This window comes from Carcharhinus amblyrhynchos, chromosome 2 (assembly GCF_965287045.1).
Source record: "Carcharhinus amblyrhynchos chromosome 2, sCarAmb.v2.hapA, whole genome shotgun sequence".
Taxonomy (NCBI): domain Eukaryota; kingdom Metazoa; phylum Chordata; class Chondrichthyes; order Carcharhiniformes; family Carcharhinidae; genus Carcharhinus; species Carcharhinus amblyrhynchos.
The window spans coordinates 112183427-112199944 of NC_137325.1; the positions used below are offsets into that span (position 1 = coordinate 112183427).

A 16518-nucleotide genomic window follows, 5' to 3' on the forward strand; every position below is an offset into this window, starting at 1 on the left:
CAGCTCCAAAAAGGCGTGATCCTCAAACAAGGGCCTATAGTCAGAATATCAGTACTCAGAAGTAGGATGGGTCACATTCCTGCTGCTGACTTTCTTGGCCTTTTTTTTAAAATTTAAAAAAAAAATCATTATTTAAGTTACAAAGCCAATGCCAATGCTTTGAACAAACCTAAATTAATTCCTTGCTTGCTCCAAAAATCAAATTCAAATTGAATCCAATTTATTGTCCCCATAAGAGAAAGACAAACATGATCCAAGCTGACAAGGCACTGGACCCCATCATGGGCTTGATCTGACACTTGATTTTAGCCAAAAGGACAAGCTTGGCCATTTCCAGGTACACTTGTTTGTTTTGAGAAGTTGGCTTCTTCCTCCCTTTCTCTCTATAGTCCCTCCAGGTAAGAGTGAAAGACCCTCATGGGGGTGAGCAGTCTCCACTCCATCTCTGTGGTTGCCATAGCTTCAGAAATCCATGCACCGTCCTTACCCTTGCTAGGGTCCCATTAGGTTCCTGCCATTAACATTGGCGATGCATTACCCTACCCACGCTCTGGTTAAAGTTTTAAGTTTAGGATTAGTCAGGAAACTTGGAGACGGGATGCTGTTGCTGTGGCTCAGTTAAAAAGCCTCATTAAAGCCTGCAGTAACTGTTAGCTAGTTTACGACCTGCCACAAGTCCCACTGTTTTGGCTGTGACCAATACGCAAAAGTTTTGCCTGATCTAGGGTTGAAGGCCATGAGAAAGATCTTCAGAGATGGAATCAGAAATACTCAAATAGTGGCCTTGGATTAAAAATTTTGTTCCACCTGCAGTAGTTTAGGATCATCATTCTATGCATTCAGGTTTTTTTTTAAAATGTATTACACAGGAAATGAAAGGGTGAGACAGCAGCATAAATTTTAGCATTTGCTCACGTTAAATTTTTTAATGTAATATTAAAATTTATATAAATCTCTGAAGCTTCAGAACATAATTACATTTGACTGGACTTCATCATTACACTGGTATGCAACCTTTGAAAAACAAATGAAATACTGCTTAACCAAATGGTAGAAATACCTAAAAAAGATACTCACTGACCCACACTTCCTATCATTTTCTTTCTCCCTTCACTCTCCCCAGAAAATAAATTAATAAAAGAATCCTAAACTGCAGTAGAAAGATAAAAACTTCCGCTATTATTATAGGTCTTCTGTGTCAAGAGTAAAAATCCTGCTGGAACAAATGGCCACTGAAAACCTAACAGCTGAGACCCTGGATGCAAGTTAATTATGATCAAGTTTGTACACACTGCCCAGTTGCTAACCACATTCTTAAACTATTTCATTTCAATTTCAGTCAGTTGTTTCAACCTCCAACATTTTTGTTCTTCATATATAAAAAGGGATAGTGAGTACGTGAAAATGTCCAAACTTCAGTGCTTACATATACAACCAGTTGCCACATTCACACGTGAAGGTGCAAATTAAGCTTCAAGGACAGATGCAAGGCTGAACAAACAAGAACTTATAGTCTAGGAGAAAAGGGACCTGAAAAGTGTCCAATCCACCTTAAATTAACCTGGAAAAGCAAAGAAAAAGGCTGGTTTATTTACTGTTGTGTGATTGGCACTCAATAGGAAGTGTCAGTGACAAAGTTACGTTAACTGTAACTAATCCAGTCAGTCAAGCTTAAGCAATGCAGTTTCAACCCAAACTTATAGCCAGATTAGAAGATGGCTATAAAAAGAAAAAAATGCTTACACTATGAAATACGCAAGGTTGGTTACATTTTAACACATGCCCAGTTTCAGACAACATGCTTAAAACATTGCAAAGTCAGGGACGGCATGGTGCCTGACATGGAATGATAGCCAGCTACTAAAACATCATCTGCCGAAAGGTCATCAGCATGGAACATTAACTCTGTTCCTCTTTGCAACCTGCATTTAAATGGCTGTCTAAGAGATGCAGTCCAAATAGGTGATAACTGAGCAGGAATGCCTGGCATTGCTGACCATTGAACTTGTGAACATTTAATTAAACGGCAGGTTCACTACCCCTGGATGTGCAGGCAGTTTTGATCATTGTGAGAAGAATAGAAAAAGGCTAGAAAAAGGACAGCAGGTCAGGCAGCATCTGTGGAGAGAAACAGAGTGAATGCTTAAGTTCCAATAAAAGATCACTAACCTTAAGAGAGATTGAAATACAAGAGATTTTAAGGCAATGGAAGGGGGTGAAGCAGAAAGAACAATAATATGGAGGGCTGGGGAGTTTAAACAATAAATAATTTAATGATGTAAAAGACGAAAAGAGTGGTACTGGATATAATAAAGAAACAAAGGCTCTGTCCAAATGTGGCATAAATCGTATGTAAAAACCACTTGATTGCAACATGAAGTAATAAACAAAACAAAGACTGACCCAACAAAATTTAAACATAAAACAAGATGGAGTCAGAGATCACGATCTAAAACTGTTGAATCCAAAAGGCTGTAGAGTGCTAAATTGAAAAATGGGGTTATGCTCCTCAAGCTTGCATTCTGTTTTACTGGAACACTCTGGCAGCCCATGGACAGATAGGTCAGCATGAGAAAAAGGTAGAGAACTATAATGATAAGCAAATCAGAAGCTCAAACTCATGGACTGAATGAAGGTGGTCCACAATGAGGTCACACAGTCCTCATGGTCTGCTCAGATCACTGCAACTTCTCGTGCAGAAAAGTGTGTTCCAGAAACTCAAGACTTGCTGCATATTTCCAGCAATTTTTGTTTTTCCAATAAAAATATTTTATCAATATCATAATTTACCACATGATCACAACTGCTTTCTAGTAATCAAAATTTTAAAAAGTGAAATTCTGAAAAGACTGAAATGTTGGTCCAGACCCAGATCAGAATAAGGTTTGTAGACTTGTGTCCTGGTTGTGGCAAGAACTTACATATGCAAATTCTACATGCATAATGATCTATAATCTGTATGTTCAAGTTTTACCTACAACATGGTTATGATCTACTTCAATGTTACTTTTTTTAAAAAACGTGGTAAGTAAGTATTCTTTACGTTCTCAACTTCAGAATGGTACAAAAAAGTTAACATATTACCCATTTACACCATTGCTTAAATAAGCTCTCACTGGTATTCTAAAAAGAGCATTTCTCACAAACAAACAGAATGGAGCAATCAATAGATTACTCAGATTTACACAATAGAAGATGACATTGCATCAATATGTAATCCTTTCACCCTCAGTATTTCAAATGACACAAAGTACAGCTCAATACAGAGCGGTAGCACTGGTAAAGACTGAAAAGGTTGCATTCTGAAGCTAAATGTAGTGCATATTTCCTGCCAACATGGCCATAATCTAGTTATCTGCTAACTTTACTCGTTCCACGCTTCCACAGAGTCCCATCTACTTTGCATTTAAAAAGAGAGAAAAAAGTTGAGAATGCAGGTTGACAATGTCAGTTGACAAAGTACTGAGAAATAAACAGGAAATCTAGCTTTGTAGCATGGGGCATATCAAGTATTATCTTTAAATACAAACACACAACATTACTTCTCAAAACTAAAAACAATTATGGATTGCAAAGGGAATAATATTACCATTTGGAAAAGGGACATTTCAATTTCAAGCACTTAGGATAGTTACAGTACAATTAGGTGCAAAATAAAAGGTTTCCATAATCTGACTGACCCAGACCCAGCTTCAAATGACTGCTCCTCATTACACCAGTGACATTTTTCTATTTTCCACACCAGTCATCCTGTGGTCTCTCTATATGTGACTGCCAATTTTGTGCTAACATATCTGTGGCTTTGCATTACAGCTCATGCCCAAAGGAGCTAGATTGGGAGGATTTGAAGCTCAAGCCACATGGAACTGTTGTGGTTAGTAGACAAAACAGGCTTTCAATTCCAGCAGTTTGGAATGGATCTGAACCCAGAGGTTTAAAAGCCACTGCATGACAGGGCCTTCTCTCCTTCCTCCAGTCCAAGATTTTGATGTTGTTTTAAGAAAAACTTCCCCAATTACTCAGCAAGTTAATTGAATGACAATTAATACTTCCAAGTTTGAATGATCTGCAAATTTGAAATTGTCATTAATGGTCAGGAAACTCAGCTAACAAGCTTCATTTTTGTAGTATTGAGTATTACAGTCAAGTTCAACAACTGTGGGCTGTGGATAGGAAGGGAAGGAAGGTGAAAATCCTTTTTCTGATCACTACCAATAATTATTATTCAAAGCGAGAAAGGAATGTTGGGCAAAGATCGGATTGGGCTTATTATGATGCTGCAGTCGGCTGTCCATGCACTGTCAAGGATCACATGAACAACAGCCACTTGGATAAGGGGTTGGAGCATAATTCTCTCCATAGGATCCTGTCTCATATCAAACAGTCAATACCTTCAGGGTTGGAAAGCATTGAGAGAAAAATTGGTAAGGGAACAAGGACCCATGTGTGCAGGTCAAAAGTCAGGACTTCTTCATCTCTTTTCACAATTTATAAATCATAAATCTCAAATATTTTCATCATCTTGTACAACCACTTACAAATTAATAATTAGAAGTGAGGGGCAGAAAAAGATCCATTTATGGGTTTCACTCCATTTTAAGCCAACATGCCAGACATATCACAGAATTAAATTCTATGTTCGCTGCTGCTCTATATCACTATTATTAAATATTTTATATTCTAGTAATTCACCCACAAGCCTTACCTCAGCTCCCAAGTCCTCAATATTACATTGTCACCACAACAGGAAGAAAGCCACTTGGTACATCTCAAAAGAACAGACAGTTGCCAGTGAGTTAAGACAGTAATCAGGGTTCTGTTGACATTCATAAAACATTCAAGCCCTTACTTAAAACGCAATTGACTTACTATCCTCTATACAAATGATAATGGAGAAATTTCTATTAGCACAATATCAGAAAGAAAACAACATGACAAATTAGCTCTCAGATTGCTCATGAACATTGAATTCTGTCATTTTCCTTGCAATAGATTTTTAAAAAAGCTATGGCACCTAACTCATTTTAATAAACCTCCATAAAACATGCTTTGTACCCGACAAATGGGAAGGAGATTTACTCATGATTCATCAGTGAATTTAAGGCTTAGGTTAACATTAGCCATGGTCAATTATCAATTACAATACCCTCACCCCATCACTCTACCAGAGACTGGTTAAACACGGTAACTCCACCACCCTGAAGGGAAAAAATTTCTTCTTAGCCAAGTCTTTATGTACCCTGAGACTATGGCCCCTTGTTCTAAACTCTTCAGCCAGGAGCAACAGCCTCACAGCATCTACTGTTGAGCCCTCCCAGAATTTTATACATTCATACAAAAATCACTTGTGATTCTTCTCAAATCCAAAGATATGGGCTGGAATTTTACTGCCCTGCCCACCATGGGAGTGGGCAAGGGGCAGGCAACAGGAAGGTCCATTGACTTGGGGGGGGGGGGGGGGGGGGATTTAACGGTTTTGGGATGAGCAATTGATTTGACTTGTCACATGTATTAGTATACAGTGAAAAGTATTGTCTCTTGCACACGATAAAGCATACAGTTCATAGAGAAAGAAACAAGAGGGTGCAGAATGGAGTGTTACAGTCATAACTAAGATGTAGGGGAAGATCAACTTAATGTAAGGCAAGTTCATTTAAAAGTCAGCACGGCAGAAGCTGTTCTTGAATCGGTTAGTACATGACCTCAGACTTTTTTTATCCTTTTCCTGACAGAAGGTGATGGGAAAGAGAACGTCCAGGACGCGTGGGGTCCTTTATTATGCCAGCTGCTTTGTCGAGGCAGCGGGAAGTGTAGACAGAATCAATGGATGGGAGGTTGGTTTGCGTGATGGATTGGGTTACTTTCACGGCCTTGTGTAGTTTCTTGCGGTGTTGGCAGAGCAGAAGCCATACCAAGCTGTGATGTAACCAGAACGAATGCTTTCTACAGTGCTTCTGTATAAGTTGGAGAGAGTTGTAGCTGACATGCCAAATTTCCTCAGTCTTGAGAAAGTAGAGGCAACGGTGGGCTTTCTTAACTGTAGGAGGGGGGGGGGGGAGGGGGGGGCAGGTTGTTGGTGATCTGGACACCTAAAAACTTGAAGCTCTCGACCTTTTCTACTTTGTCCCCATTGGTGCAGAAGGGGCACGTTCTCCACTATGCTTCCTGAAGTTCATGACGATCTCCTTTGTTTCATTGACCTTGAGAGAAAGGTTATCATCGCACCAGTTCACCAGATTCTCTCTCTCATTTACGTACTGTCTTGTCATTGTTTGAGATCCAACCCACAACAGTGGTGTCATCAGCAAATTTGAAAATCGAGTTTCAGGGCCATAAAGCCCTGACCTTAGGCTCTACGCAGGCCGGAATGTTAGTGTTCACATCAACGGAATTTTCCCATCCCACTGCAGTGTACAGAGATTTGGCTGGGCATCAAATGCTCTGGCTTCACTGCAGTGGGAGTGTGAATGAACGGCCAGTAAGATCGCACCCTCAATCTTTCTTTCAAGGCAAGCCGACTCATCTTGTAAACTTTGTTGTACCTACACCAGGACAAGTACACCCTTCAAGTGAGGAGGCCAAAACTGCATACACTACTTGAGGTGTAGTTTATAAAGGCTAACATATCCATTACTTTCCCACATGCTTGCTGCACTTGTATGTTCACTGTTCTGTCTACAATGGTACCAAAATCCCTCTCAATAAATCAACATTTACTAGTCATCTCCCTTTTTAAAAAAAAAATTGATTTTCATTCTCCCTACCAGAAAATATGGTGCAAGGATAAACCCAGGAACCAAAGACTAGTCAGTTTCACCTTAGTGGTGAGAAAATGTTTAGAAATGATCACTGGATAGTGGTGGATGTATTAAGGAAAGTCAGTATCATGTTAATTAACTGATTGAGTTTTTGAGGAACTAAGAAAGCTGATAAGGGTGATGTGATTGTTAAGGTGTACATGATTTCCAAAAGGCATTTGGTAAGGTGCATGCAAAGTTGAAGCCCATGAAATATAAGAAACAATGACAGCAAATTTGGTTGAGTGACAAAAACAAATAGTTGTGAAAAATTGTTTCCACAATGGACAAAAAGGTATATTGTGGATTTCCCCAGGGGTCAGTGTTAGGACTACTGCTTTTCTTGATCTATAGTAATGACCTGGACTTGGGTGCACAGGACACAATTTCAAATTTGCAGATCATTCAAACTTGGAAGTATTAATTGTGAGGGCTGCTGCAGGCTTGACAAACTGAATGGCCTCTTTCTGCATGTTAACGATTCTACAATTAAATGTGGATAAACACCTCTAAGTTATTCTCCATCTGTTGCCTTCTTTCCACTTGCTTTTGTAGCTTTGTTTTATCCTCCTCCCATCTTAATTTCCCATCTACCTTATTGTCAGCAAACTTTAATACATTACATTTGGTCCCCTCAAGTCATCGATATAGATTATAAACAATGAGGCTTGAACACTAATCCTTGCAGCACCCCACTAGTTACCAACCCAACCCAAAAATGACCCATTTGTTTGTTTTCTGTCCATTAACAATCCTCCATCAATGTTAATATATTCATCCCAATCCTGAACCTTAATGTTGTGTAACTACCTTTTGTATGACACCTCATGGAATGCCTTCAGAACATCAAGATGCATTACATTCACCAGTTCCCTTTACCTAATTTGCAAGTACACCCTCAAAACAAAACCTCCCTAAGAATCTTACTGACACTACCTCATAATATCCTTAGCTGTTCTATTCATGTTGAAAGGCTCTGGCAATACCTGCTAAAGATGACGATTTGCATCAATTACATTTCAGGGATTAAACATGCCATACTTGCATAAATGTAGTTACATGAACACAATGCCATTGATAGGCAAGATATTACATTCACTTTTTACTTCTAAAAAGTCATCGCCCTAAGCTTAGTGTCACCACAATAATGATCTTAAAATCTTGGTACCTCAGTGGGATTTTGTTGGTTACTGCAAATCAAAACATACACCTCACTGAATGAGCCAAAATATACTTTGCATTTTTCACACTAGAAACTGAATTCTAATTGAAATTATGATAATTAGTGGACAACAAATAGGACCTTAACTGCATCTACCACAGCCATTTGGCAAGCACGAAATGTGTATTTTTTATGGACTGCTTCCCCTGAGAACATCACAGCACTAATTAAAACAGCAGCTGGATAATATTTCTCCTCTCCACCTACTTCATCCCCCACCTGTGCACAACTCAAAAGGTAATACATGGATTGCCCAATCTCAAAACTGTTTTGTAAATAATCTGCTGGACCACAGTAGAGTTTGAAGTGCTGTCTACCTTAAAACTAATAAAGATCATGTCGCTTTATAATGAACATTAATAGTGAAAGATCGCTCATCTAGCTTTCTGATGGGATGCTCCACCTCTAGACATCACCTTTTAATTATGAATTACTTAATGTTGGATTTTCTATTGTCTTTGGTAGTATTTCTTATGTAAAATAATATTTTGTTGCTAGACATTTTTTTTTAAAAAGGAGGTTAACTATATCCAGTTCACCCTTTTATATGCATCACATGATATTGTCCCACTGAGAGTATTTACCTCACAATAGTTGCAGGCCAGAAAACCCAAATAGCAAAACATGGTAAACAAAAGACAAAATGCTGCAGGTGCTGCAAATCTGAAAAGAACAGAAAAGGTCCGAACTATCACATAGATTCAGCTGTACCTGGACTGTCCAGCAGATTTGATAGGGCTTCTAAAGAGGCTTTTGGATAAGTACATGAGTCTTGGTAAGATAGAGGGTTATAGGTAAGCCTAGTAGGTAGGGGCATGTTCGGTGCAAGTTGTGGGCTGAAGGGCCTATTTGTGCCGTAGTTTTTCTATGTTCTATACCTGTGGGGAAACAGAGGCAGTCAGCTGATGTTTTAATTTTAAGACCTTTCTCAGAACTGGAGTCTGGATCTGACCATGGACAGACTGGACTTGAGTCTCCATTGATTCTGTCTGATTTTCTTTCCCCCCAACTTTTCCTGATTTCAGTAGAACATTGTATTAACTGCAACTGAATGTAATATAGATAAACAACTAGTGTAGATAAACAACTCTTACTTGGAACTATGTTCATTGCCTACACCACAATCTGAAACTGCATCTCTTTACTGCATCATTTGAAGCTTTCTTTGCATGGTTATATACCTCAAACCAGCTATTATCCTATTTACAATGTAGTAAATAGATTGCCAAAATGGGTTTGGTTATTAAGAAGGCAATAAATGCCTTGGATCTTAAAATATGTTCAGTTCCACTGCAAAATGTATTTTAAAAATTAGTGTTTCATGAAGGAGTAGTACAGGAAACTTTCCATTTGAGTTCTTTTCTCATAAATACAAGAATGTTGCTCCTGAAAATGTCGTACAATTGTTGCTACATTGCTTATTTCATAAGTGCTTCTAAGTATCCAGGGTAAAGTTTCCATTTTGGATAAAATCTGGAAACTGCACCCAAAATTGGCTCAAAATTGTGCTGGCCAGATTACAGATTCTGCTAAATATCAGTACAGATAGAAAATCTTTAATGACCCAGCATAACAGATCACAAGTATTTCTTGAAGAGTGGTAACTTGGTGCAGTTTTAACACAGCTGAAAATAAGTTTATCAAGAATATGCACGAATGTTCAGTCCTCACTGAATTTCACATTAAAAACTATACTGAACCATTTAGTAATTTTATTAGTGTAGACAAGCCAGTTTTTTGTCAATTAAATATTATATGAAAAACTGTAAAAATATGTCTACTAGTGCCAGCACATCTAAGAAAATTACTAGAATTTGAAGAACATTTGTGAACCAGTGCCATTGGCAGAATCTCAATTTTGACCTCGGTATGGACTCCATTTTGTGGCCAAGGCTAGATGAATTAGATCTTTAAATCAATGCAAAAGATCATGGAAAACATGTTATTCACTCAAAAAGTGAAATGTTTTTGTTTTACGCTGGTTTCACCAATTCTGCCCTATTGCACTTGTATTGCAAGCCTAATGTTAAACTTTGTAGCTACTTTGTTAATGTCCTACGGCGCTCGACTCATAGATCGACAGTTCCGATGCGCCACAGCGAAAAACCGCACCGATCTCCTCAGAAGACAAAACACGGGACACAGAGGACAGAGTACCCTTTGTCATCCAGTACTTCCCTGGAGCGGAGAAGCTACGACATCTTCTCCGGAGTCTTCAACATATCATTGATGAAGACAAACATCTCGCCAGGGCCATCCCCACACCCCCACTTTTTGCCTTCAGACAACCACACAACCTCAAACAGACCATTGTTCGCAGCAAACTACCCAGTCTTCAGGATAACAGTGACCACAACACCACACAACCTTGCCACAGCAACCTCTGCAAGACATGCCGGATCATCGACATGGATACCGTCATCACACGTGAGAATACCATCCACCAGGTACACGGTAAATACTCTTGCAACTCGGCCAACATTGTCTACCTGATACGTTGCAAGAAAGGATGTCCCGAAACATGGTACATTGGGGAGACCATGCAGACGCTACGACAACGGATAAATGAACATCACTCAACAATCACCAGGCAAGACTGTTCCCTTCCTGTTGGCGAACACTTCAGTGGTCACGGGCATTCAGCCTCTGACCTTCGGGTAAGCGTTCTCCAAGGCAGCCTTCACGACACACGACAGCACAGAGTCGCTGAGCAGAGGCTGATAGCCAAGTTCCACACACATGAGGATGGTCTCAACAGGGATCTTGGGTTCATGTCACACTATCTGTAACCCCCGTGACTTGCCTGGGTTTGCAAAACCTCACTCACTGTGCTGTCTGGAGACAATACACATCTCTTTAACCCGTGATCAGTGCTCCTTCCACACACATTGTCAGCCACTTTAGGACTTGAACAGCAGGTTAGGTGTAAAGATTCGCATTCTAATCAGTAATCTCTAAACTGTGCTTTATACACTCTGTCCGAGGCCAGAACTCTCCATTCACCTGACAAAGAGGGAAACCTCGAAAGCTTGTGCGTTTACTATCAAATAAATCGGTTGGACTAAAACCTGGTGTTGTCAGACTTTTTACTGTGTTTACCCCAGTCCAACGCTGGCACATCCACATCATTAGGTGGACTGGCCATGCTAAATTGCCCTGTAATGTCAGGGGACTAGCTAGGGTAAATGCATGGGGGTTATGCGGATAGGGCCTGGGGTGGGGGGGAAATTGTGGTCAGTGCAGAGTTGATGGGCTGAATGGCCTCCTTCTACACTGTAGGATTGTATGATTCTACAAAACCACATTTAAAATTACTTCTTAAGTTGCAGCTGGCTGACCTTCTCTGGATTTACTTAGACAACATTTAAAAAATATTTCTCTCTTCCTGTAACTCTTTTTCTCAGTCACATTTCCGATTATTTTCTCATCTTTCACTTTCTTTCATTTTATTTGTCTCTCATTATCAAATCTCTGCAACTTATTCTTACCTCCCTATTTCTGTGTCTGCCTCACTCACGGATCCTGATATTTACCAAGGTGTGGGAGGGAGCGGGGCGAGGATGATAAAACTTAGAGAGCTTTCTTCTGAAATTTAGCTGAATTTAACACCAGAACCTGATTAGCATTTTTGGAATCTATTTTCCATTTGCTATCACTCAGATTGAAAAGTAAAGCACTGCAGGACAGAGGTTGTGAAATGCAAGTCTTTCTTTTGATTTGTAAAAACCTCCTCGAGCCACACATTAATTCCTGATCAAAAGCAAGGCAAGATGACCAATTCCCAAAGCACTTCCAATGCTGCTCTATGACTAAATAGTGACCCAAGCCAAATCGTGTATTAGCACCATGTGTGGAATTCTTATCACACTGTATTTTAGTTTTGACTATATTCAATATTAGATACTTGTGCAAAATGACAAGTAGCAATTTAGCAGCAAAATTCAAAACAAGCATCGATGACTGCTAACTGGTTTAATATGTGTAACTGTAACAGACGATTTGTTTGCTCTTTCAGTGTAACTGTTTCATCCTTGGCAATGTATGTAGGTAACCTCACCAACTTGCATTCTTATCCATGATGTGTATCAATTACGATTTGAGCATATCACAAAATCAAAAACAATTTTAAAGAATTTCCGGTGTCAGAATTAGGATTCTCATATTGTTCTGCAAATAAGTGAAAGCTGAGTATTAGTCCTTTTAAAATACCTGAAGAGGCCAGGCATAATTAGTAACACAGCAACAATTCTGCAATAAGTCATTTTTTTAAGCAAATCTATTTTTGAAACATTGTGACACAGATATAAATAGTATCAAAGAAAGTTGTCATAGTTCCAATGCATTGCTTACAAGCAACACCAATACATAGAAACCTCAGCATTGTGAAAGACCATTTGGTCCACTGTGTCAGTGTTGTATCAAACACACAGCAGAGGTGTTCTACTCCAGTCTCATTCCCCTGCACCTTTTCTTCACCATCATGATGAAGAAAATGAATACTGGTTTTCCAACCCCAGAAATTTGCTTTGGAGAATAATCTGAACTGGAAGTTTCTCTGCTATCTCTAAACTTCTCCATATCACGATGCAATTATATTTAGCATTTGAACTTTATATATAAAACAAAACGTACTTCTTTAATATCACAATCCTGACACAGATTACATTCACATAGCATCTTGCAATATCTCCTGCAGTTTAGAAAGCCAAGTCAAAAGAGTTTTCTCAAGTTATTTTAGCATGCCAATAGAGACCAGACAATTTTAGAACACATCCTCACCAGTTGCTGCAGAGAATCCCCATTGTTTTCAATGTCAATTGCTTTTGGCGCTTACTTTCGGCAACTTCATTGTTTACAAAAATAAATGAAGTGTCACTGCTGTATTACTAATCTTTATGTCACTCACATATCTTTTTTCCCCCTGAGAATCAAAGCAGAACGAATCCAATAGAAATTCAGTTTATTTCCAACAGCAGTGTAACTATAAAAAAATGTGTTTCACCCAAAATCCTGGGAACTATGACATGATTAAATAATCTGAACACCATTTAAATGAAAGTATTGTAGAAAAATACTCCAACTTAAATCAAAAAGAAGTGTTTGGGAGACAGTCCTTCCAAGAAAGAACATAAAAGAAATACTTTCGTTTTGAAAATTGTCTTTCTCAGCTCTGGCATTCAGTCATTTCCTATACCCCCACCCCTAACAAAAGGGAAGTTACACTGTTTAGCAGTGTTCCACAAATAGTTTCAATACCACTGACAAACATATGAAATAGGAGCAGAAGTAGGCCGTTTGGCCCCTCGAGCCTGCTCCATCATTCAATAAAATAATAGCTCATCTGTTTGTGTTGAGTTCCACATTCCCCATCTACCTCCAATGACCTTTGATTCCCTTGCTCACAAGAAGCTATCTACCTCTGTCTTAAAAGTATTCATGATCCTACTTCCAGTGCCTTCTGAGGCATAGATTTTCAGAATTGTACAACATTCAAAAAATATTTCTCCTCATATTTTTCCTATAAGAGTGACCCCTAATTTTAAAACAATGCCTCCTAGATCTGGACTCACTCACGAAAGCAAACATCCTTTCAACATCCACTTGTCATTACTCATCAGGATCTAATGTACTACAATCAAGTCATCCCTTACTCTTCTAAATTCCAGTGTAAACGAGCCCATCCTTTCCAACCTATCCTCATAAAACAACTTGCTCATTCAAGGTATCAATCCAGTAAACCTCCACAACGAATTTTCATCTTTCCTTCAATAAGGAGACCACAACTGCTGACAGTATTCAAGATGTTTAACCATGCTTAGGAGTTGCACTACTTCCTTAACTGCTATGCATAATTTCATAGCTGAGATGGAGAATTCTCAAATAATAATGTGGAAGAGAGCAGAAATGGGGAGGGATGATAGCTCCCAGAGGAACAGAATAACAGCCCAATAACCACAGACTGCAGGAGCCTAGAATTAATGATGTTGTTCCTAATAGAAAAGTCACATTTCTCTATTGTAAAACTTGCCAAAGTTCAAACTGTACAATCAAACTGACTTCACAGTTCAACTCTGTGGAAACAAGTAACAGCTGAGCATCATCAATAGGGGATTAATGTCAGACCCACCCCTGCAAACAGTGGTGAGATAAAACCAGCAAGATGAAGCAACAGGATGCAGATGTCCATCCAGGGCCCAAATCTTGGTAAATGGTTCAGGCTCCAAAGCTATGGTCAGATCACTCTGGAGCATTATTCTTCGTATATACCATTTAAGATGTATTTTATGGTGGTTAATTGCCTAGAGTTGAGGCAAGCAACTGACACAGGACTTTGAAGTGCTATCAGTGAAAGAAACCTGATTAAACTGGGTAGCAATTTTTCTGCCTTCAGATTAAGTACTTTCGTCACTGAGATGAGAAACTGGTTATGTTGATACATGATGTGGGTATGCCGGCGTTGGACTGGTGCTCCTCTCCATTCACCTGACGAAGGGGCTAACCCGAAAGCTTGCGAGTATATTATCAAATAAATAGGTTGGACTAAAACCTGGTGTTGTCAGACTTTTTACTATGTTGATACACACACATGCTAAGACTGTGGGTCTGGTAATGTTGGCACACCGAGACCAGCCTACTAGATGCACTGGCACATTTTCAACGCTCTGGCCAACAACCCTGCTTTTGAAGATAAGTGACGAGTTGCACGCCCGCGTCTACTAATGGCAGAACATTGTAGATCAGTTAAACAGCCGCTCACCTTGACCCTCCACAACATAGAAACGCCGACACGCGAAGTTGGAGGTCAGAAGACGAGAATGAGCCGTGACAGGGAATCCGGCAGAGGATGGTCATTGGAAAGAAATGAATGGGAATGGGAAGGGGAAGGGGAAGGGGTGCGCTCGGTTGAGTTGGCTACTCCAGGCAGAGAGGAATGAATGGAGCTGTCAGTTCCGCAGCTGCTGCAGCTTCTTTAAAGCCGCAGTTCCCGCCCCGCCCCCTTCACATTGGGCTTTCCTTTTGGGAATCGCTCGAGCTCAGGATGCAGGCGGCCCATTGGTCAGCCGAGCTGTCAGTCACAACTACATCACAATCCGGCACCAAGTTGACACTGAGGGGTTTCCAGGCCGTCGCCTCTGGTGTTAAAAAAACCGCTAGGAGTCAACATGCAGTGTGTGCAGGCCCCTCAGCCAAACCCAGAGGCAAAAGCACAAGCCACAGCTCCCCCAGCCAACCTCCCCCCCGCCCACCACCTCAGCTTACTCCCAGCAAGCAAACACACACAGACACACAAGCAGTTCACCAAAAAGGCAAATGCTTGATGTTAATCATCAGAATGAAACATTTGTGAAAGGGTGGGGGCTGTCATTTCACGGACTCGTCCAGAGTGGAATTGGTGCAGGAAAATTGATGTTTATCTTGGAAGTCTCACATCCACCCGCTGTAGCGCTGCACGGTTTGAAGAGCTTTAAAAAAAAGATAATCTCTGTCGCTTAGCTTTGGTGCATCACACCGAAGTACAATGTTTCTAGACGCAGAAACATAGTAACCTGCCCTGAAGGAAATCCAGCTGGTGTGATTTCCTGCAGAAGTTCTCCGCAGCAGTTAACGCGTTTTTTTTAAAAAAACAGACTTACCGAGTGATTGACTCCCCACATCAGGACGCTGAGCAGCGGATCACTAGCTCGGAACAGCTTTACTTTCTGAGCCACAAAATGTTTCTTCTTGGTTTTCGTTTTGCTGGCGAATGTTGTGCTGTTCGCTGCCATCTTTCTCCCTGTCTCGCGTTTCCCTTTTTACTTCAATTCACAGCGTTTTTTTTTAAAAAAATCACCAGATGATGTGCCTTCCCTAGCAATTTCTGAAATGGAGACGTCTACAATGAAAACTTAGTCCGTCTTCTTCCTGCCCTCATTGAAAAACAAGTTAAAACGGTTAGGGTGAGGATTTGTTTCTGAGGCTTGTTGGCAGTAGCAGCATAGGCTGGTTACTATATATTCTCCAATGCTGTAGCTGCTTCCGGACCCTGATGAGTGTGTATGTGTGTGATCTGTAAAGGAGGCGAGGCTCCAGCTTACAAGCCGCACACACGCATTGCACACACTGCAACGCAGCCTGGAGAGCCAGGGAGCAGGCGGGGAAACAATAGCGGGCTGATTGACAGCGCCACCAACCAAACAGACCGCGACTCCCACTTCACAACCCTCTAAACAGGGCGGTGCCCGCACGCAGCCGGCCAATAACCGGGATGCACGGAGCCGATTTGATCCCGCGTGTACCTAAAGAGAATAAAAGCCATCAAGTTGGGTTGTGATATGAGCGTGTGGGCGTCATCTGGTATTTCAGAAACATTTGAAAAATGCCTGAAACTTTATACCTTTCCGTTATTTGCATCAAATACGTCGTGGAGGAGGACTGAGACGTGTACACATTGCACGTCTCTGCTAGTGAGCTGCTTGAGGGAGAAAGGGGATTGGTATCACAAAAAAAAATCTTGGGGAG

The 16518-nt window shown here is 40.4% G+C and overlaps 1 protein-coding gene across 2 annotated transcripts in view; it reads right to left on the reverse strand.

The window, feature by feature from the left end:
* Positions 1-16109, reverse strand: part of LOC145361441 (phosphatidylinositol 5-phosphate 4-kinase type-2 alpha) — a 215412-nt gene extending 199303 nt beyond the window's left edge. Inside the window, exon 1 of one of the 2 annotated variants that reach the window (XM_080217254.1) lies at positions 15654-16109. In XM_080217254.1, coding sequence (XP_080073380.1) covers positions 15654-15785 — 132 coding nt within the window. In that variant the 5' untranslated portion in view covers positions 15786-16109. Of the gene's footprint in view, positions 1-14776; positions 14824-15653 lie in introns of those variants that run through there. The other variant, XM_080217264.1, reaches the window with a different exon arrangement.
* Between the last annotated feature and the right edge of the window lie 409 nt (positions 16110-16518).